At 47.4% G+C, this 22,016-nt stretch overlaps 1 protein-coding gene across 2 annotated transcripts in view; it reads left to right on the top strand.

Moving 5' to 3' along the window:
• Positions 1-19,366, top strand: part of RDH10 (retinol dehydrogenase 10) — a 28,700-nt gene extending 9,334 nt beyond the window's left edge. The window contains exons 3-6 of one of the 2 annotated variants that reach the window (XR_013997110.1): positions 13,354-13,452; positions 16,006-16,304; positions 17,781-17,912; positions 17,992-19,363. Coding sequence is in view for 1 of the 2 variants with exons in the window: in XM_081111754.1 (XP_080967880.1) it covers positions 13,354-13,452; positions 16,006-16,151; positions 17,781-17,912; positions 17,992-18,115 (501 nt within the window). In the remaining variant the exon portion in view is untranslated. Of the gene's footprint in view, positions 1-13,353; positions 13,453-16,005; positions 16,305-17,780; positions 17,913-17,991 lie in introns of both variants that reach the window. The other variant, XM_081111754.1, reaches the window with a different exon arrangement.
• Positions 19,367-22,016: the final 2,650 nt, after the last annotated feature.

Raw genomic sequence — 22,016 nt, forward strand, 5'->3', positions numbered from 1 at the left:
AACTCCCTCCTTTTTGCTCCTTCTTGAATTCCCAGGCGCGGCCAGGACCAGGCTTGGAGACATCAGCAGTGTCTGTCTTTGTTGGTGCTGCACACACGGGGCACCCAGCCCTGACTGCTCTGTTGCTTCCATGTGCTGTGATCCCTCCTTTACCCTCTGCCTCCACCTGTGTGTTTCCGTCACTCTTGCCTGGTCTCTGGAAAGAGTCTCCCAATGTCTTTCCCTGTTTCCAGCCATTGCTCCGCACCCTGGGGTTTTCTAAGCAGACTTAAGTTTGTGATGTGCCTGCTTAAGGGTACACTGACTGGAACCGACCCCAAACCCTTGCGTGACCATTTTGTTCACAGCACGAAGTCCAGGCTCATTAACACCGCAGCTCAGACCTCCCCAAGCTGAATCCACTTGCCTCAAGCTCAACACTTAGCCCCTGGTTTGCCCTAAACGAGGTCAAACGGGGCTGTGCCCTGAAAGAGCCCTGGCCACTCAGCTGCTCTGCCATTTGAGTCCTGTCTCACTGGGAGACAGAGCTAAATAGTTCAGACAATGGGTCACTACTCCAGGGAAAGAAAAAACAAACACAATCAAGATGTTTTCATGTTGACTAACTAGTATCTTTATATATTAAGGGGCAGTCCTTGTAGAATCAACTCCAGTTCCAGGTTCAGGGAATGGCCCTCTTGTTGGATTATGTGCTGTTTATCTCATTTCTGGAAACAAAGTTGGTATTTGTTCCTTTTCCCATGCAAGACTTTAGCCATCATCCAACCATGTAGAATGTATCTAGAGGACATGTCGGGGTGGATGCATTCTTTGACCTGTGCTAATGCTAACACAGATTGAATAGCTTTTCCCGAAAGACTGAATGGACATTGCCTGGCGGAGTCCCTACCCACTTGCTGCAGGATTGGGTCCCTGGGGCCAGCAGAAGAGCTACAAACCCAGTGGCCAATGCTTAACTGCCCACATTCTCTCATTTTATTCTCTCCCTTTAAATTTGTGTTTACCTTAGCCATTCTTCAGGTTGTCAAGTGAATTTACTTTAGTATCTTGACTATATTCCTTAAGATGTGGCAATCAGAAAATCCCTTTCAGTAGTCTTAACCTCACTTGGGAGTTAGAATGCATTTTTAAAGTAGGAACCCCCTTTTTATTTCAGTTTGTCTTGAGTTAAGGGGTGTTAATAGCAGGTTCATCTAAAATTTCTGTCTCTTGAAAACTACATTTAAACCTGTTTCAATTCTGGTAAGTAGTCAGTTTGCCTCTGTCTAGCCCAGAGAGCTGCCTGTGTGGATAGATGTGTAGGTGGTCCTGTGTGCTTGCTCGGCTTGGAATGCACAGTGAGTGACATATGCAGAAGGCTCGTGACCAGGTGCAGTGACACCCCTGGACTTGGAATAGTCCTTCCGGGCCTGGCTATTGTTAAGTCCTAAATAGCCAGGATATTGGGGGACCCCCAAATTGTACTATGCTGAAATTCCACTAGGGGGCGTACTGGCAGGGGGGATTTGTATCTTATTTCCTTCTCCACACAACCAGTTATTTTCCCAAGATAAAGGGCCTTTTGTAGCTAATCTTTGAAATATGACAAACTCTGATAGATTTTAAAAAATGGGAACTATTCCCTGCCTCCACTGAATGGGTTAATAAATCCAGTGTTTTGAGTCTGATAAGATAAAAATGTGTTAAATCTCTCGGTTTAGTGATTTCTTATCTCAGAAGTTACTGTCAAAGTTAGCTATTCAAAGAACAAATCCCTCTCCTAGTTTCCATTAACTGACCTAAAAACTCCTTCTAGGCTCAGACCCCTTGTAAGCATAACTGGAAAATAACTCGGAGGAAGGGGGCTTTTCATCCTCCCTTTGAGAATACATATAGACAATTAAAGCATGCGGCTGGTCCCTGAGGTGGGGAGCCTGAGAGGGCCTCCCTGTGCTGTGACCCACACTCCGTGAGATACCCCTGTTCAGAGCGGAGGTTGTCAGAGCACGGCCTTAGGATTTCGTCGCCCTCGCCCGACAGTGGGCCGGCTAGTCCCAGTCACCTGGGCCTCTGGGTTTACAAGGCTTGCGCCATCTCAGCCTGGAGGGGATGCTTCCAACAGCAGGAATGCTAACACCTTTTACTTGCTCTCACCCAGCATGGCCCATTCCTGAATTCCTTTTTCTTTTTTTCCCTTTATTTGTCAATTCTCTTAAAACTTACGTTCACACCTGTCAGAGACCATTTTCCAAAATGCTCTGAAAGTAAAAGAAGTGAACCAAGGGGGTGAAAATGGAATATCCTCTCCTAATGATGATAAAACTTTCAGCACTTCAGCAAATGCTGCGAGAACATTTAACAAGTGAGGGCAATTACTGCGGCAACCTTGAGTGCTGTCACATTAGCCCAACTGACAAGCCACTTAGAGTGACTTCACATCTGGAGACAAAACACGGCTTGGTCTGTGAGGCTCTCAAAGTTCACACAAAATTGTGAACCCTGGCACTGGCGTTAACGTTGCGTGACACTGGCGATTTTTGGTTTGGGGAAACCACAGTGTTTCTCATTTGCTGCTTGCATAAAGTCTGCATTTCTTGCTTTTCCTTCAAATAGCTCAATACTGGAATTTTAAAATATCAATGTGGTTCAGCTTCTTAGTATCATTCTAAACAATGGAGCTCAAAGTCAGACTCCCCAAATCGGTGTAACTGGGAAAATACTTGGTGGTGTAACTTGTGTAGCACATGGGTATTTTGAGGACAAAGTGAAACTTAAAATCCACAGCCTGAAATTTCCCACCTGCAAATTGTAGCTAACATACTGCCCCCTACTGATTTCTCAAGGATTTTTTAAAACAAGATAGTTTCATAATCTCCTGGGAAAGAGGAAACAGCAGATACAAAAAGTAGTTCTGTGCTGTTAGTGTTTTTACATTTGCTGGACTCTTCTCCGTCAAGCTTTGTAATTGATATTTTAAAACAGTTGTTTTCTGGTCCTAGTAAAAGAGGGCTAAAGAAAAGGATTAGAAGGGGGTGTTATGGGAAAGTGTTGGGGTGTTTCCCAGCACCGTCTGGGACTCCGGAGGAGAAGGTGTCTGAACAATCACTCAGCAATGTGTTTTTGAGGCTGCTCCCAGGGGTCAGGACGGGCTTTTGCCGGAAGTGTGGTCTGGTGCTGCGTGGAGGGCAGGGAGGCCTGGGAGCCATACATAGCAAGAAACCAGGAGTTGCAGGAACTTGAAAAACACAACATAACCTAAAATAGATAGCACTTATAACCAAGCTAGCCTATAAATATATGCTTAATGAGCCTTGTGTGCATTACTGTGCTTTTATATAGCCCTTAAGTTTTATAAAGCCCTTTCATGCACATTCTTCGGAATTAAGTAGACTTACCCCCATTTTTATGGGTGAGGAAACAAACTGTGACAGGTTATGGGACTTGCCTAAGGTCAGTCACCCCTGGGGAAGGAAGAAGCCAGGACCCAGGCCCTCATCCTAGGGCTTTAGTTTGAAGCCTCTACAAAGTACAGCGTTAGTAAGGTCTGCGACTTAAGGCAAAACAGTGCATAATGTAACCACCTTCGTCACAGGCCAAATGATATAATCAAGAGTTAAGTTCCTAGGGCATCTCATCAATGTTAACGAATCGATGTTGAATGAATCAGTGTTATTCCAGGACCTGCTGTACTTCCCTGGGCTACATGTTCAAAGCCCCTGGACTTGCCTGTGAGTCACTTCTGCTTTTGTCCTGTGGTAGAATGTAAGAATCCACCTTCAAACGTTGATTTTTTTTTTTTTTAACTAGCATGGTTAGTTTAGCAATAGCTAATTAACTCTAGCTTAATATCCCCAGAAAGATAGCTCCATAAATTAGACAAGCATGCAAAAATTGTAGACTAAAGAATGAATAGAATTTTATTACCAAAGCCCAATTCATGTGTTTTTCTGCCTTATCTGTAATTTTCATTGAGAATAGAATAGTGCATCCCTGCTCACCCAGCCTCTTTCCCCCTCCTCCTCTTCCCCTTCCTCCTCCTCCTCCTCTTCCTCCTCCTCCCCCTCTTCCTCCTCCTCCTCCTCCTCCTCCTCCTCCTCCTCCTCTTCCTCCTCTTCCTCCTTCTCCTCCTCCTCCTCCTCCTCCTCTTCATGTATGTGTCACCATTGACAAACTGGATGCGAAATGTATTTCTGACAAACTGGATGCGAAAAGTAGTGAATAAAAAGGCTCTTCTACAAGGACTGGCTGAACAAAGTCCTATAAATACTTGGGACCAAAATGTCACTAACAGCATGATTTTAGTGCAGTTTCATTGTTAAGGTTATTATCTCCTGAAAAATGTAAAACCTTTATTCTGTTACATAACAATCTTATGGGATCAGAATTCCAGATAACTCTGTAAGCTTTGCCTTAGAAAATGCTAATCATGGTTTTTCAAAATTGTGCAGTTCTGACGGGCTGATTGTGTCCACACTTACCCCTTTATTAAAGGGGTCACTTTTTCCTAGGCCAGGCTTTCTCCCGGGCTCATCAAAGCATGACAGCGTTAGAGAGGTGAGCGTGAGAAATGAAAGAGATGCAGAGGCCTAAAGGTCTGAATTTCCTGTCGGGAAAGCCGAGCCTTCACAGCCTCTGGGTGATTCTGAAGTCTTCTCGGTTGCGTTTTGAGAGCTTGTTCTAATGTGGACCGGGAGTCTGTTCAGGCTGCTGTAACAGAATATCACAGACCGGGTGGCTTATCAACGAAATAAATGTATCTCTCACAGATCTGGAGGTTTGTCCAAGATCAAGGGTCCTGCAGGTTGGGTGTTTGGTGAGGACCTACTTGCTGGTGTGTAGACAGCTGTCTCTGCTGTAACCTCCCATGGCGGAGGGGGGAGGGAGCTCTCTGGGTTTCTTTATAAGGGCACTCATCCCATTCATGAGTGCTCCACCCTCGTGGCCTAATCATCTCCTAATACCATCACCTTGAGGATTAGGTTTCAACATGAATCCTGAGGGGGACACAAACATTCACAGACCACGGCCGAGGAGCCTGCTCACTGCTAAAATGGACCCAGGCTGTGTGCATACAGTGAGTCTGTAAACAGACTCGGAGCACCCCCAGAGCTTTGGGGCTCTTCTCGGAATTGAACTGTCCTTTATCTAATAAACATTGCTGGGAGAAGAGTGTGGGGCGTGGAGAACGGCCTTCCCAGCCCCTAAAATCCTGGTTCGATAGAGCAGAGAAATGAGTCTGCCTCTGTCGCAGCATTGCTAGCAGGGACTGCTCTGAAGCCTCGGGAGCTGAGGCGTGGGCAGAGCCTCCGGCTCACAGAACTCGGTGCGCAGCCTGGGCCCACGCAGAGGGCCACACGTTGGAAAAGCAGACCCAGGCCCCTCCCAGACCTACGGGGTCGAAATCTGCATTTGATTCAGGTCCCAGGTGATCCGTGCACGTCAGAGTTTGAGAAGGAACTTTGCTTGAAGGGAACCACTGATTTATAGAAAAGGTGGTTTCTACAATCCTTGAATTTACTCAACATGCCCAGTACAATACAGGTACTTGACAGACCCTCACACATAGTAAATTCTACGTTGTGATCATGCAGGCTTGAGAATACAGTAAGTTTTCAGGAATAACCTTTTGATTATATTTCTTTCATTTAGGTTAAGATTTTAAGTTTTTAAAAAGACTCCAGTAAAAAAAAACTAGAAATCAGAGAAGAATTTAAACTGTTTTCACATATAAAACACAAGGGGTGATGGAAGGTGATCCTGGGGACAGTGCTGGGATGGGGTGGGGTGGGGTGGGAGGGCAGCAGGGCCCTGCACTTCAGGCCTGAGCATGGCCGGGCCTGCTGCCCATGGCCGTGCCCCGTGGAAGTGGTTACAGTCACCAGAGCAGAACGGAGGCCCTGCCCTTGGGAAGATCAGTCTTCTTTATAATTTCTGAGATGTGATTCAAGTTCGGGGCAAAGCAAAGGGATTAATGACAACCTGTTGTTCAGCCGACGGTTTGGCTGCAATTTTGTGGATTATTTTCCTGATTCTATAAAGAGTTATTACAGAAGGGGAGGGCCCTGAGCTGGAGGGAGCTCCCAGAGCATTCCTTTGATCATCGAGGACTCGGCAGGGGGAGGGTCAGCCTTTCAGAAACAGGGCTCAGCATTCATGGTTTCTTTCACACACCGAGCTTCCATGGGCTGGAGTGAAACGCAGAAAAGCGATGATTGTTTTGCAGATAACTTGTAATTTTTTTTAACATAGAAGAGACATGAATTATTTGTTGGATTATTTTAAGGCACAGGCATGACCAGTTATCCGTGTGTGATGACTAGATATTCTTACTGCTCACCAGATGCGGGCCCTAATGGGGAGATACTTACTGAGTCATTTACGAGACTCTTGTGCAAGTAAGACCTCAGTGTTACAACTTGTATTCTGAAAGCATGGCAGGAATCAAAGGAAGAATTATTGGCTCTACGTCATCATAACATTTTTGAGCTAAGAAACTTGGAGATCTCCTTTTCATCTCACAAATGAGTTAAGTCAAGGGAGGTCAAGGAACGAGGAAGGCTAAGTGATTGGCAGTTGGGACCACGTGGTTTCTGCGCCCCAAAGGCAGGTTTGAGTTTTAAGTCGCCTCCTCTCCGGTGTTTCTGCGTGGCACACGCTCAGTGTACGGGATGTGGATGTCTGAGTCTCCGCCTCAGGGCAGGTTCTCTCCAGGCCTCGACAGTGGGAAGGCAACATAATGAACGCACTTAGTTTTCGGGGTGTCAAGGTGTTCATTTGAAAGGCCTCGCTCTTTTATTGGCTTCTTGGTTGCAGGGCAGCTGAAGGAATGGGCGTGTGTGTGCGTGTGCATGCGTGTGTGTGTGTGTCTGTGTGTGTGTGCGCGCAGGATTAACTGCTGATGCCTGCAAATGTGAGCTAATCCTGCGGCCTCAACCCAGCCATAAAAAGGACGGTAGATGGTACAAGTCGACGATGATGACATGTTGAGCCTCCTCTGTAGCTAAAGACAGAACATTTTGTGTCAGTCTGAGATTTTGATGAACATCTTGTTAAGATTGAGAGAGTAGTTCCAGGCTTCGGTATCTTGGGGCTCTATTGCACAATGTGTCCCTTTCTGTCTGCAAACACACCCAACTAGGAAAGAAAAAAAAGCCAGGATCCAGTTACATAAATTTCAGAATGTGTGCTGTCAACTGCATCCAGCATACTTCAAGTCGGTATATTGGTATTGAACATAGATCTGGGTTTCACTTCCTAATTGAAGGTAATTTTGTAATGAAAATTTTCAAGTAGCATTTTCTGCGTCAAAGTGCAATGTCTGAAGTGCGGTCAGGATAGTATTTGCTTAGTCATGTGCTCCGCTCCCGGGTTTGGTGGCAGGTATGTCACCATTTTTCAGTCTCTGAACACATTAATGACTTATCCTCTTAACCTTTGTAGTACAGTTCACTGTATTTTCAGTGCTTCACAAGTCTGTGCTGTTGAATCATAGTTTTTCAGGAGCGGGACTGAGTTTCCAGAGCACAGTGCCCCCAGATGTCATCTGAGCCTTGTCAACAGCAGTGTGGTCCCTGGGATTCTCTGGGAGCTACGTAGACAGGAGAACCACTGGAGGGGGGGCACCCTAAGGGTTCCAGTTACATGTTCTTTGTTCAGTGAGTCTTGATTGTATTACCTTTAATTGTATATGTTGCTGTTCTTTGTAGATTCGGAAAAATGTCAACATAGAGCGGAAAACTGTACTGTAAGTGCTGACGGTGGTACCCTTTCACCGTGGTATGATTTGTGGGTCTCTTTAGAAAGTTCACTCTGTTTCTTGGACATTCAAATGAGAGCTAAACACTGCAAAATGATTCTTTAAAAGCACGCCTTCTCTTGAATTGACTACAGGACAGTTGTAAAAATGCACAGAAATACATGAGGCCTCTTCCTGCTGGGGAACTCCCTCGCTTTCCCCTTCGTGCCCATTCACTTGGACTTGCTTATAAGTACGGGGAGCACGTTCTAGGCGTCTCGCCCACACGTCAGTCTCGGAGTTTCCCAGCAGGCTTTGCGGGATCCACACTTCTCCCGGTGCTCTTTGTTAGCTCTGGGCTGATTGGGCCTGACAGGGCTGCCGCCGGCTCTGCTGCAGCCTGTCATTAAGAGCACGGGAATGAGCGGGGCGGTAGGAACTGTAGGAGGTTAATTTGGCATAAACCTAACATTCAGAGATTTCTCGAGATAGGACATGTCATGTCTGTCCAGTCATCCTTCTGTTCAGGTTCTTGTTTATATTGTAAATATGACCTTTACAGTTATCTTTCAAAGTGCCCGGTGCTTTGAAGAGGACCCCTGAGGAGCCAGGGAGATCTTAGGCTTGTTAAGGAGGTTCCATAGGAATGTCAGCATCCATAGGAATGTCCCTTTTCCTTCTGGTGGTTTTTTTTGTGTGTTTTTGGTTAATCCTCACCCAAGGACATTTCTTCCTTTGATTTTTAGAGAGAGTGGAAAAGGGGGGGGGGGGGAGCAGAGACACACATCGATGTGAGAGAGACACATCGATTGGTTGCCTCCTACCCCAACCAGGGCTGGGGAGCGAACCTGCCACCACAGTAAATGCCCTTGATTGGAACTGAACCCCCGACCCTTCAGTCCAGGGGTCGATGCTCTAACCCCTGAGCCAAACTGGCTAGGCTCCTCTGTATAAAGTCACATAGCAACCCTGTCAGCTGGTGGCCAGCTGCAGTATTGGAGTCTCGTGAGGAAAGTTAATCACGGGTAAGGAAAGGTGTGTCTCCACACTTTTTAGCCAGGCACCATTATTAAGAGTTGTGGTTTTTTTTGCAGTTAAGATAATCCCTAGGTCCATTCTACCTGTAAATTCTCTCACGGAGCAGACCAATTAGTGTACATTGGTTACTGACTTTAAGTGCCCCCCTCCCCGCCCGCCCCCCCCCCCCCCCCCCTCCGCCCTGAGATCAAGAGCCAACCCTGTTTTCCTGACGAGAAGCTGGGTATCTTCCTCTGTTTCTTAGACATTTGAGTAAGAGGATATAGCGATGGACTGTGACTCTCTGACTTACGTTAAACATTTAGCCAACCTTGCCAGCTGCCATTGGCACCAGCCACTTTGCTTCCTTCGTCTCAGAGGCCCCTTTTCCAGGCCCAGCTCCTGCCCCAGGGAACCCGTCCTTCCAGGGGAGAACAGTCCTGGTGTCGCGTGGCTGCCTGGGCCGCCCGCCCAGGTGCACTGATGGCAGCACAGCCATGAGCTTGTACTTAGGCCGTTGGGTGTGCGCTTCAGGTTTGTCCTTTCTGTTCTGCTAACGACTCTTTGAGACAAAGTGAAAGATCGCGAACCTTAGCTTGAACTGACTGGTGTCATGGCAACTAGCACTTCACCTTTCGCTGGTCCCCATCTCATACATGCTGCAGTATTTGCGCGCATTAATAATTCATTGCCAAGTGCCAGCTTTCTGTGCGCTGTCAGACGGTGTCAGGGACGGAACATGCTGTGCTATCTCAGATGTCATCTCCCAGGCTGGGGAGGGCAAGAGTCATTAGGAAAGAGACTAGTCCGGGGTTTGGGGAAATTCCTGAAAGTGAGGTGCATTCTAGCCACTGATTTATCGCATTTCCCTTGTAAAGTTGGGGTAGAATCCGTGCTGATCAAAGTTTATTTGGTAATGTGCTCCAGACATAAGGCAGGGGTTTGGTTGTGAAAATAATGCACAAGTGGTCATTGCTCACCTCCATTCAGGCAGCAAAGAAAATGATTAACAGCCTTGGTGCTCAGTCACGTGGATCTGGCTCCAGCGTGAGCCCTGCAAACTCAGAGTTAGAAAGAAACCTGCGTGGTCCCTACGCGCATGCTCCCGTCCCAGGCTGGCCTCGGCCCGGCGCACAGTAGGGGCTGAGCATTTGATGCCAGCCCTGGAGCATGACAGTGTGGACTCTGAGGCCCATGTGGCATCCCACTTCCCTCAGCACCTCGCTTTCCTGGCATTTTGTAGTTGTCATAGTAACTGTAGTATTAGACCTATGATTGGTAAACTTTTCCAAATAAAGAATATTAGGCCTTGGTCTTGGAGTGAGAAATACCATAACACATTGCCTTTCATTGACAGAGGCCAGTTCTGTCCCTGACTAGGCGAGAAATCACATGTTTTAAACAAAACATTGACCTGACCCTTCCCTCTCAGAAGAAAGCTTCAGATGGAAACAAACTATGTCACACTTTACTAGCTACTTACAGGGAAGCATACTTCCCTGAAAACAGCGATTCACAACCACAATTAATTGGGGGAAAAATGGTCACTTAGCCATGTTTGGATTTTTTTCCTTTTCCTTTTTCCCTTTAAATACAAACCAGCAGCTTTGACATCCCTCCAAACTACGTTGCAGAGGGTGCAGGGGAAGAAGCCCAAACGTCATTTTTTTTTTTTTTTTTTAGAAAAAAAGCAGCCATAAGACCCTGCTTTTGTGAAGGTTAGACTAGAACTGCTTTCTATTTGGTGTTCTGACTTAACACAGTGAGGCGCTGGCGAGTGTGAATTCTGCACAGACAGGAAGGGACCCGCTGTCATTTCCCATCCCTGGCCAGGGCAGAACACAGAACCTGCATGGAGTCGGCATTCAAGAAACACTTGTTGCCGAAACCGGTTTGGCTCAGTGGATAGAGCGTCGGCCTGCGGACTGAGAGGTCCCAGGTTCGATTCCGGTCAAGGGCATGTACCTGGGTTGCGGGCATATCCCCAGTAGGAGATGTGCAGGAGGCAGCTGATCGATGATTCTCTCTCATCGATGTTTCTAACTCTCTATCTCTCTCCCTTCCTCTCTGTAAAAAATCAATAAAATATATTTAAACAAAACAAAAACAAAAACAAAAAAAAGAAACACTTGTTGAACAAGTTAATGCCACCAGACTAATTTCAGAGGAGGGGACATTCATCAGTTTCAGAAACTTAGAGGAAATTAAACTTTGAAAACGATTAGGAATTTGTTAATCTTCTATCCCCTACTTTCATATGGTGCTGGGACCTGGATTAGTCATTTAACACCTGCAAGCAACATTGTGGCGCATGAACAAGGGTGTCGTTGAGCCGACCCACTCAGTGTCTGTGTGTGTAGTCGCGGCCAGCCACCAAGAGCCGGGGAGACACTGGCCACATGGCGGTCACAGTCGGCGTTCGGATTTGTCAGGTCACAAAGTAGCATATCTTAGTGGTATCTTACACTGTGTTTAATTTCTTGGGATTTAACATTGAGTTCTTATATTTAAGAACTTAAAAATAGGGCCCTTCATACTAAATCTATCGTCTTTCGAGACTAAGCAGACTTTTAATACTTAAAAATGATTTCTGGATAACATCAAGAATAAATTTAATATTTTTTTGGAGTATAAATCTGGAGACAATTAATTATAACCAGATACTTACAAGAACACTCATAGACTCGCTTATTTAAGGATAGGTTTTCTGTTGGAATACAGAAGCCTCTTTGTGATGTTACTTTATTGCAATTCTGTGATATAATAGCCATATGTCAGCTATAGAGCCTAAAGGAGAACCTGTAATGACCTAAAGTACCACAGCTTGCCCTTTTTGGCTATCAAGCAGTCCAAAATCATAGCTATTATCACCATTGCCCTAACCATTCCTGCTTACTACTACGAAGAAATAAAGTCAGGCTGAAGCATGGGCTGTCACACACCCAGCCCTGCGGCGGGTCTGTAGGCACACAAGGAGTCCCGTCACTTTCTCCCCAGTGCTTGTCACTGCGTGGGAATCTCCCTTCATCGCTGAAAGAACCTGTATCTTCCCGCCTAGTCTGGGAAGATATTTCTAGACATATTTATCAAAACCAAGATATTTCTAGACATATTTATCAAAACCAAGATACCATATAGCAGATGTTACGGTTGTGCCTACTATGTGTCTTAAAGAAATATGGACCAAGTCAAGGTGAACAGAATAATATTAGGTAAAGGCTTAACACCCCAACTACTTTCGATAGAGAGGTCCTGGGAAGCCCCAGTGACATGAGCACATGAAGCAGAAGGGACTGTGGTGCATAGTATGCTCCGAGGTGCGTAGGAGGCCCGGGGGGTGGAGCGTCAGGGAAGAGCCGTGGTGAGACCTGCCAGGTGAGAATAAGCATGACGTGGGCGACAGCAGCCGAGGCCCAGACAGATGGGGTCCGAGTTGGGGGCGGGGGGTGTCACATGCCGGGCCAGCGTCAGACTCAGGAAAACCTTAGGACATGTCACCAAGCTCCATCTGGCCAGCTGCATGCATCATGGTTTGGAACATGGAAAAACTTCAAAATTGATGGAATGACTGTTTTTCATCTTGGACGTGCAAAAGCTTTGATAACACATTAGATATTTATGCAGAAATTCAGCGATCACTTAGCCAGAAACTCCTCTGAGAAGGGAATGCAGCTCTTCTTAAAGTCCATTGTGTGCAGCGTTTGGGTTTTTTAACTTCATAAATCATGGGAAGCTGTGTTGGCAATGGGCTATAACTCAACAGTAGACAGATTGCTCTTTGCTGCTTTCTTTTAAGAAGCAGGTTATAAAACTGTTGGGAGCCTGGTAGAGTAGTTCATAGATCATCTTAAGCAATTTGAAGTAATGTAAAAAAAAAATACGGCCTTGCATCTCAAAGGCAATAGAGCCTGAAGGAGAAGAGACTTCATTGAGGCCCCTTCCTGGCGTTGGAGCCCCGTGCTCTGCTACCTGAGCGGCCGTCACCCGCCCCCGTGGGAAAGCCACCCCCTGCACAGCCCTCAGTGCAGCGCGGTCAGTGAGAAGTTTCTGTCAATGCAGGGTTAGCATTATGACAGCTTTCATTAAAATGATTCTATACTTTTCCCCGGTTCTTACATACGAAAATACTTCACCTCCTGTTAGCACACTTGGCAGTAAAGCTTTGCGTGCTGGAAGGGACTGCTGGGACACCCCTGCATTCATGGTTTGTCACTGCTCAGTTGTGTCCATTAGGTAAACTTAACACAAGACATCTGTTTGTGGGGCGGCTGGAGGCCCTCCCAGACCATGAGAGCTGCACTTAGGTGTCCTGAGCATAGGAAGACTCTGACCTGGGGGTCGTTTAGATCAGCAGACAACACTCACTTAAAAAATGATAGAGACCCTTATACAAACGGCTTTCTTTTCATCTGGACACTGTCCTCAAAGGGTCTTGGGTCACGGTCTTGTTGGTCACGGCTTATAACAGGCCCGCCACGCCAATGACACGTGCGAGGTTACCCCGACTCTGAAGGGATCGTCTCCTTGTTGGTTAGTGTGAACTCTGTTCCATGCTGTTGGGTTGGGTGTTAGAGGAAGCTGCTCGTGTCAGTTCTGAAGCCTGTCTCTCCCTTTTCTTTCAGACCACGAAGGCTTTTCTTCCCACGATGCTGGAGATCAATCACGGTCATATCGTGACAGTCGCGAGTTCCTTGGGGCTGTTCAGTACCGCCGGAGTCGAGGTTTGTCAGATGGGAAGCATTTCCTTCATTAAATCGCATTCTCTGGTGACGAGCACCCCCACATCCTAAGAAGAGTACCTGCTGCCCTCTGCCTGGTGTCCCAGGGCCGGCTAGTGTGGCGGGGAGCAGCGGGAAGGGAAGGCGCTGGGCCAGTCCTGTGTGCCCCGTGCCCGCTAGCAGTTTTTTGCTTGATGATGGTGGAAGACACAGGTTCAAGAACACAGCCGTGGAGGGCAGGGGCAGTGTCACGGGGAGCAGATAAGTGAGGCCCAAGGTTGACCAAAGTGAGCTACCTGTCTGTGTCAGCTCGTCAGATGAGATGGCTCTGGCCGATGTGAGGCGTCCTGCCTTGTCAGTGTGTGGAACTGGCCTCCACACCACATTCAAACCAGAAAGCGTGTGCATGTACAGTCCCATGCTGTTAACCAGAAAGCGTGTGCATGTACAGTCCCGTGCTGTTAACCAGAAGCGTGTGCATGTATAGTCCCATGCTGTTAACCAGAAAGCGTGTGCATGTACAGTCCCATGCTGTTAACCAGAAAGCGTGTGCATGTACAGTCCCATGCTGTTAACCAGAAAGCGTGTGCATGTACAGTCCCATGCTGTTAACCAGAAAGCGTGTGCATGTACAGTCCCATGCTGTTAACCAGAAAGCGTGTGCATGTACAGTCCCATGCTGTTAACTATAAAGCGTGTGCATGTACAGTCCCGTGCTGTTAACCAGAAAGCGTGTGCATGTACAGTCCCATGCTGTTAACCAGAAAGCGTGTGCATGTACAGTCCCGTGCTGTTAACTATAAAGCGTGTGCATGTACAGTCCCGTGCTGTTAACTATAAAGCGTGTGCATGTACAGTCCCGTGCTGTTAACCAGAAAGCGTGTGCATGTACAGTCCCATGCTGTTAACCAGAAAGCGTGTGCATGTACAGTCCCGTGCTGTTAACCAGAAAGCGTGTGCATGTACAGTCCCATGCTGTTAACCAGAAAGCGTGTGCATGTACAGTCCCATGCTGTTAACCAGAAAGCGTGTGCATGTACAGTCCCGTGCTGTTAACTATAAAGCGTGTGCATGTACAGTCCCGTGCTGTTAACCAGAAAGCGTGTGCATGTACAGTCCCATGCTGTTAACCAGAAAGCGTGTGCATGTACAGTCCCGTGCTGTTAACCAGAAAGCGTGTGCATGTACAGTCCCGTGCTGTTAACTATAAAGCGTGTGCATGTACAGTCCCGTGCTGTTAACCAGAAAGCGTGTGCATGTATAGTCCCATGCTGTTAACCATAAAGCGTGTGCATGTACAGTCCCGTGCTGTTAACTATAAAGCTTGTGCATGTACAGTCCCGTGCTGTTAACCATAAAGCGTGTGCATGTATAGTCCCATGCTGTTAACCAGAAAGCGTGTGCATGTACAGTCCCATGCTGTTAACTATAAAGCGTGTGCATGTACAGTCCCGTGCTGTTAACCAGAAAGCGTGTGCATGTATAGTCCCGTGCTGTTAACCAGAAAGCGGGTGCATGTACAGTCCCATGCTGTTAACCAGAAAGCGTGTGCATGTATAGTCCCGTGCTGTTAACCAGAAAGCGTGTGCATGTACAGTCCCGTGCTGTTAACTATAAAGCGTGTGCATGTACAGTCCCGTGCTGTTAACCAGAAAGCGTGTGCATGTATAGTCCCGTGCTGTTAACCATAAAGCGTGTGCATGTATAGTCCCATGCTGTTAACCAGAAAGCGTGTGCATGTACAGTCCCATGCTGTTAACCAGAAAGCGTGTGCATGTACAGTCCCGTGCTGTTAACCAGAAAGCGTGTGCATGTACAGTCCCGTGCTGTTAACCAGAAAGCGTGTGCATGTACAGTCCCGTGCTGTTAACCAGAAAGCGTGTGCATGTACAGTCCCGTGCTGTTCCCCTGTGGGTGCCTGTAGGGTTAACACTGAACACATCGCCCCACGCAGATGGGCACAGACTAGACGACTTCCGCATTCTGCGTGGCCATTCCCAAGTTTAATGTTGGGTAGTGGAGAACTTTATTCTTATACCATGTTTCCTTAGGCTGAGTTCTAGTTTAAGTCCACAGGTATAGTTATCATTTTTCCTTGTACTTCACCCGAAAAAGAAAATCGGGTCATAACAACTTATAACCTAAGCTAGACGCGCCGTTGCTCTCCTAGCATTAATTTAACTGTTTCTCAGTTTCCTTGGGGAACAAGAGACCATTTGTAAAATTTCCAGACACTTCAAAGTGAGCCTCTCTCCATTTCTAACTCCAGTTCGCTGGCTCTCCTAGACTCCTTTGTGGTAACTTCCCCCAAGTAATCTGATACTTCATTGATGTGGCAGAAAGTGTTCATGTGTTTTTGCTGTTGCTTTGAAAATATTATTTCTGCACTGAACCACATCAGATATCTGTCTTTTAAAATGCTTTCCTTTTCTTTGCTTAGTCACCTGTAACCTTTCGTAGCAAACATGTAACCAGAGTAATAGGCCCGGGAGAAGGTTGGGTTTGGTCTGGGGCTTCGGTGTACTCAGCTCTTGCCCTCCTCTCTCCCTCTAACAGGATTACTGTGCCAGTAAATTCGGAGTCGTGGGTTTCCACGAATCCCTGAGCCACGAGTTAAAGGCTGCTGAGAAGGACGGAATTAAGACAACACTGGTGTGCCCGTACCTGGTAGACACTGGCATGTTCCGAGGCTGCCGGATCAGGTCCGTGAGAACCTATCTTACTGCTGATAAAAAGTGTTTTAAAAATCATCGTTCCGTATCGGGAAAACGTGAAATTGGATCCTAGACGTCGGCTTGCACTTGGACGCTCATTTGACAGTTAACCTGTAATTTCCACTGGTCAGAGGCTTTGAGGTGAATGAGATGAACAGGCGGGTCTGTGCCACACTGTGTCACCCAGCAGACGTCCGTCTAGAAGTGTCAGAACGTGGCTTCTCCGGGCCTTCATGGAGGAGACGCAGCTCCCAGGAGTGCCCTGGAGGCCCCCTCTTTAGGAGGTGTTTGCTTCCTTAGTACCGTGTGGGAATGTCAGTGTCAGGGGAGTTACTCTCCAGGCTTGGAAGGACCTTTCTGCAGAGAGTGTATGTAGCCAGATTCACTCCAGAATGAGAAGAAACGGCTCGGTTTACTAGGAATGAAAGGAGGCACGTGGGAGTCTAAATGTGAAGTCTCATCTGACTTTGCTAAGCAGCATAAACCCCGCGAGTCAGTAAGAGGGTGCCTGCGATGACGTGCTTGAGACCTCTGTTGGATGCATTTGAAAGGCAAAGGAGATAACCCAACACGTTCCCTGTTGGTCACATCCTGAACCTGACCAAGCAGGGAGGCAGGTGGAAGGTGACTTCAGTCCTTGCAGTCTCAGGCTGACCTTCCCCGCACGCGCGCGCACGTGTGTGTGTGTGTGTGTGTGTGTGTGTGCGTGCGTGTGTGTGTGTGGTTTTCCCTCATTTGTTAGGAATCAGCTGCTCAGCGTCTGAGGAGCTCTGCTTCCTACTTAGCATCAGGGCAGGTGTCCAGAGCTGTGGTGGGACAAAGGAAAGGGAAAGGAGTAACGCGTTTCAGTAGGCTATTTCAACATGCGCGTGCTGACCTCAGCTGAAGGTCAAAGTCAATGCATGTCATGTCCGTGAGCCCTGGAGAACATACCTGGCTTCCCGGCCAGCGCCCAGGAAAGGCTTCTGCTGCCTCCGGAAGGCTGTGCGGGGCTCACACGCCACTACCTGCCCTGCCCTGCACACCACTCCGGCATCTCATTTGGGCGCAGTGTTTGTGATGCCAAACACCCTCTGCTTTTATGTTGAAAGAAAAAAATAAATAATTTAAGGCATTTAAACTTGACTCACTTTAGAGAGAGCAGACCGATTTTGCCCTCTTTTTTAAACTTGTTTTCCGGACTCTGCCTGTTCATAGTAGGAAAATTTAGAAAAAAAACAAAAGCAGCCGAAGCCAGTTTGGCTCAGTGGATAGAGCGTCGGCCTGCGGACTGAGGGGTCCCAGGTTCGATTCCGGTCAAGGGCATGTACCTGGGTTGCAGGCACATCCCCAGTGGGAGATGTGCAGGAGGCAGCTGATCGATGTTTCTCTCTCATCGATGTTTCTAACTCTCTATCCCTCTCCCTTCCTCTCTGTAAAAAATCAATAAAATATATTAAAAAAAAAACAAAAAAAACAAAAAAACAAAAGCAAAATGAAGTGAAAACTGAGGCAAAATCTTGTCGCTCAGACCGTTGTGCGGGGCGGGGCAGGGCAGGGCAGGGCAGGGCGGGGCAGGGCAGGCTTCCTGTGGTTGCTCAGCTTTCACTGCGTTTTAATCGATCGCGTGACTTGCAGGAAGGAGATCGAGCCGTTCCTGCCCCCTCTGAAGCCCGACTACTGTGTGCAGCAGGCCATGCGGGCCATCCTCACCGACCAGCCCATGGTCTGCACGCCCCGCCTCATGTACATCGTGACCTTCATGAAGAGGTAACGGTCCCCCCGGCACCGCCCCGGCCGCCCTGCGGGCGCACGCCTCGGTTTGCTAACCGCTGTGCTTCCCCTGCAGCATCCTCCCTTTCGAAGCGGTCGTGTGCATGTACCGGTTCCTCGGAGCGGACAAGTGTATGTACCCCTTCATCGCTCAGAGGAAACAAGCCACAAACAACAATGAGGCGAAAAACGGCATCTGAGGATCTTTTCTGGGTGGAGCGCCGTTTCCCTCGGAAGACGAGCAAGATGTGTCCGTTCACCACATCAGCGTAACGGACATTCTCGGGATTCTGAATTCGAGTGGACTTTCTTTTTTTTAATTAATCAACTTTTTAAAAAATAAAGTGTAAATTAACCGACTAGAGTACTTGGAAAAACGCGATCAGCAAAAGTGAGGTCGAGTGTTGCCAGTGGGGTCCCTTGTCGGCAGAACCCTAAAGCCAGTCAGTTCTTTCAGACAAGCACTGTGTGGCGTCTCCAGGCTCCCGTGACTTTTTTTAATGAGCAGAAAGTCTAGAGATGATAACTACAGTGTGTTTCATGTGTGTGGTTTTTCTTAATCCCCATAGCGTTCATTAATTCTTGTCATTAAACTCTAGTCAGTTGACTCCCTTGCAACTCCAAGGACCGATAGTGCGATGTTTTCTCCCGTTTCCTCAGTTTCCGTTCTGCACAGCCTGTGCAGCCTCTCGTGGTGTTTATATAGCTCTTCTAAAAAGGAATTTTGAAATCTCCATCAGTTTGAAACAAGTGATGTTTGATTGTTTCGGTAAGATAATCGGGTCTCTTTCTTAAGGTCACAACGACTAAGTGTTAGCTGGATTTTTAAACTGTCTCTCTGAAACCTTTCCTGAAGTACCTATCACTGGGGACCGAATTATCCCAAAAAGATTATGCATTTCCTACCTATGAATTCTGCTGCATACAGAACGTGCCCTTTCCTCAGGAAGTTGCTGTTTCCTTTCTTTGGGTGGACTTTTATCTAGAACACATAGCAGATCAGCAAAGAGAACGTTTCTAAAAATGGGGACTTCTAAATTTTAAAAAAATCCCCATTTTTGTGCCAACTATGATGAGTGGGGGGGGGGGATCTTACACTATGGAGTACATATGGAAGGCTGTAAAGATTCTTTTGAAATTTTTATTCACCTTGTACAACAGCAAATGACATTTTTACAGTATTTTTTTGTAAAGCAAACTATTTTGTGCCTTGAATTTGGTAAATGTGTATTAGTGAGACGTTGTAAAAGTGAACTTCTACCTCTGTATCTAAATGTATACCATCCACTTGTAAATGACTATAAACTATTATGTGATTGCCTTTTTTTTTTTTTTTAGAATGTCTTGTTTAAATAGCAACCAATGTTTAAGGCTATTAAAATAAGCCATCTTTTACTAATTAATTGGGAAGTTTTATAAAGGACTGATTAAATTTAAAGAATTAACTTACATACAACTGAGTGTGTGGTTTATTAGTCATCAGCAATGTCGTAGGGAAAATCATGTTCTTTTTTTCTCTGCCATATCACGCCTTAAGAAAAATGCTTGAATGGGATGGTGTCGGGAACAGACATGAACAGCTTAGGGTGCCATTCACGCCAATCTCCACTGTTACCATTGCTTAGATTAGGTCCCTTATCAGGGCCTTGTTTGTGCTAAAAGTGGGAAAAGAAAAAGAAGCCCATTCCCTCTGAGTCGGCCTGCCCCGCACAGATCAAATCTGCTCTGTGTCCACACAGGACAGTCCTGCGCGGCGCCTGTCCCCATCGCTGGTCTGTGAGGAGTGGCTTCATGTTATGTTGGGAGTTCTCTTTATCGAAGATAACCAAGCCGCACGCCACTGAGACAACGGAGGCACCAGGCTGCCTCTTCATTTCCATCTTGAGTTTAAAGAAGTATTTAAAGTGGCCTCAGAACAGTGTGGGCAGAGACGTGTCCGAGGTGACTCGGGTTTGCCTGCATCAGCCAGCACCCGCCAGCCACCCTGGAGAAATCCATTCTACTCAAGCGACCCATTTCTCCATCGCAGGACTAAGGAAACTTCCCTACGTTTAATTTTAATTCTCCCGTGTTGTCATTTAAGCTATTGCTATTTTTGTTTGTTGCTGCCCTTGTAAGGTTGTCCATCTCTGAGTTCCATAAACCCAGTTCATTTCCCTTTTGTGTAGAATTCAATTCCCACGTCCCAGCCTAGTTTAATTACGTCCATGGCTCTCCTTTGAACGTTGTCCAGCTTTCCTAGCCGTGCAGTTGGAAGGGGATACAGTGAATGCAAGGGTAGGGTTCCAGGCCTCCGCCGCGCTGGCGTTCTTTCCTCCGCATGGTCATCGTTCTCCCCAAACGTGAGCTCTCTTGCCGTCGAGCCTGCGTACCTCTGCTGCTCGCTCAAGTAATGGCCAAGGCGACTGTTCTTGCTGATGATTCCTCTACAGCCCCACTTGACATTACTGCTGACTTTGCATATGTTCTCTTTGCTGTCATCTGGCCCAGTCAGGCCACTGTTCAGGGCCACTGCACTCAAGGCTGACCCCTAGGGAGACCACTTCTGTCTCCCAGCTGTGTGAGAGTGCATTCTCCCTCTCTCTCCCTCTCTCTCTCTCTCTCTCTCTCTCTCTCTCTCTCTCTCTCTCTCTCACACACACACACACTCCTTTCAATCGGTTTAATGATAATCACATTGAGTGGGACCCAGGAATTATGAAGCCGGTGGAGATAAATCCCAGCCATTGTTCCCCCTGCTCTGCCAGGTCTGCTGCTCTGTCACAGGAGATTAGCTGAGCTTGACAGGGCTCAACTGCGTGCAGCCAGGCTGGGGGTTTTTTCTTTTCTTTCTTTCTTTCTTTTTTTTTCTTTAAGTATCCTGTTTCCTTGAAAGGCTATACCTTTCAAAATTTTCCCAAGTTAAAAAAAAAAAAAGTCAGATGTCTTTTTCAAAGTTTTCTTTTCCAACTGGCAGAAATACTTCCAAATTGGCGTTGACCTGAACCTTGGATATTTGCTTTTGCCTCCGACAAAATTTAAAATCAGTGGGGGTTGGGGAAGCAGGGTAGATCTTTCTGTGCCAAATCTATTGCCTGTGTCTGATTTAAAAAGAGGAACTGAGAAAGCAAGGCTGGGATGGGCCTGCCGGGCTGGGACCCTGGGCCACTGAGCAGGCAGACAGCCTTGGCCCCCGGGGCAGATTAGGAAAGCACACCAGGCATCCCCGGGCCCAGGGCCTGTCCCAGGGGCTCCGGGAGCTTACAGGGAATGCACAAGGTCACATCCGAGTATCTCTCTGTGCTGATGCTACAAACGAAGCCTCAGAGTGCGGCGAGGTCTCAGCAAGGGGGAGGCAGGAGGTGGCTGTTGCAATAAGCCTTGAAGGTTGGTGGTACAACAGGTGCGAGGAGGAGGAGGAGGAGGGCCGGGCCCAGGAACAGGGTCTCCGGAAAGGCCGGAGAGTGAACAGCAAGATCACACTCATTAGACCTCAAACAGGACAGGAGCAGAGAATGCCACGCACTCCCTAAGGAAGCCCCATCTGTTTCGAAAACAGCCTTCATTCCAGGGGCAGGACTGGTGGGCTTCATTCAACAGAGAAGAGAGAAGCTCTGCCCGGGGCATTTGCTGGCAGCGACATGAGCAGTTGTGAGGTTAACAGAATCAGGCAAGTGGCTATGAAGAATTTGGGGACATGGAAGCCAGGAGACCAGGTGGGAGGGAAGCTGAGGCAGGGAGGTGGTAAGAGGGGAAAGGAGATGGCTGGAGAGTGTGTGGACCAATGACAACGGCTGCACAGGGGACTTAACTTTTCTCTCTCTATATATATATTTTTAATATATATATTTATTGATTTCAGAGAGGAAAAGAGAGGGAGAGAGAGATCAAAATATTAATGATGAGGGAGAATCATTGATCGGCTGCCTCCTGCACGCCCAATACTGGGGATCGAGCCCGAAACCTGGGCATGTGCCCTGATCAGGAACTGAAGCTGACCTCCTGGTTCATAGGTCGATGCTCAACCACTGAGCCATGCAGCTGGGCGGGACTTAACTTTCCTGACAAGCACACTCATCAGAAGCCTAAGCAAGTGGGAGCAGCAGGTCGGACCGTGCATCT

This window comes from Myotis nattereri (assembly GCF_964212035.1).
Source record: "Myotis nattereri genome assembly, chromosome: 17".
Taxonomy (NCBI): domain Eukaryota; kingdom Metazoa; phylum Chordata; class Mammalia; order Chiroptera; family Vespertilionidae; genus Myotis; species Myotis nattereri.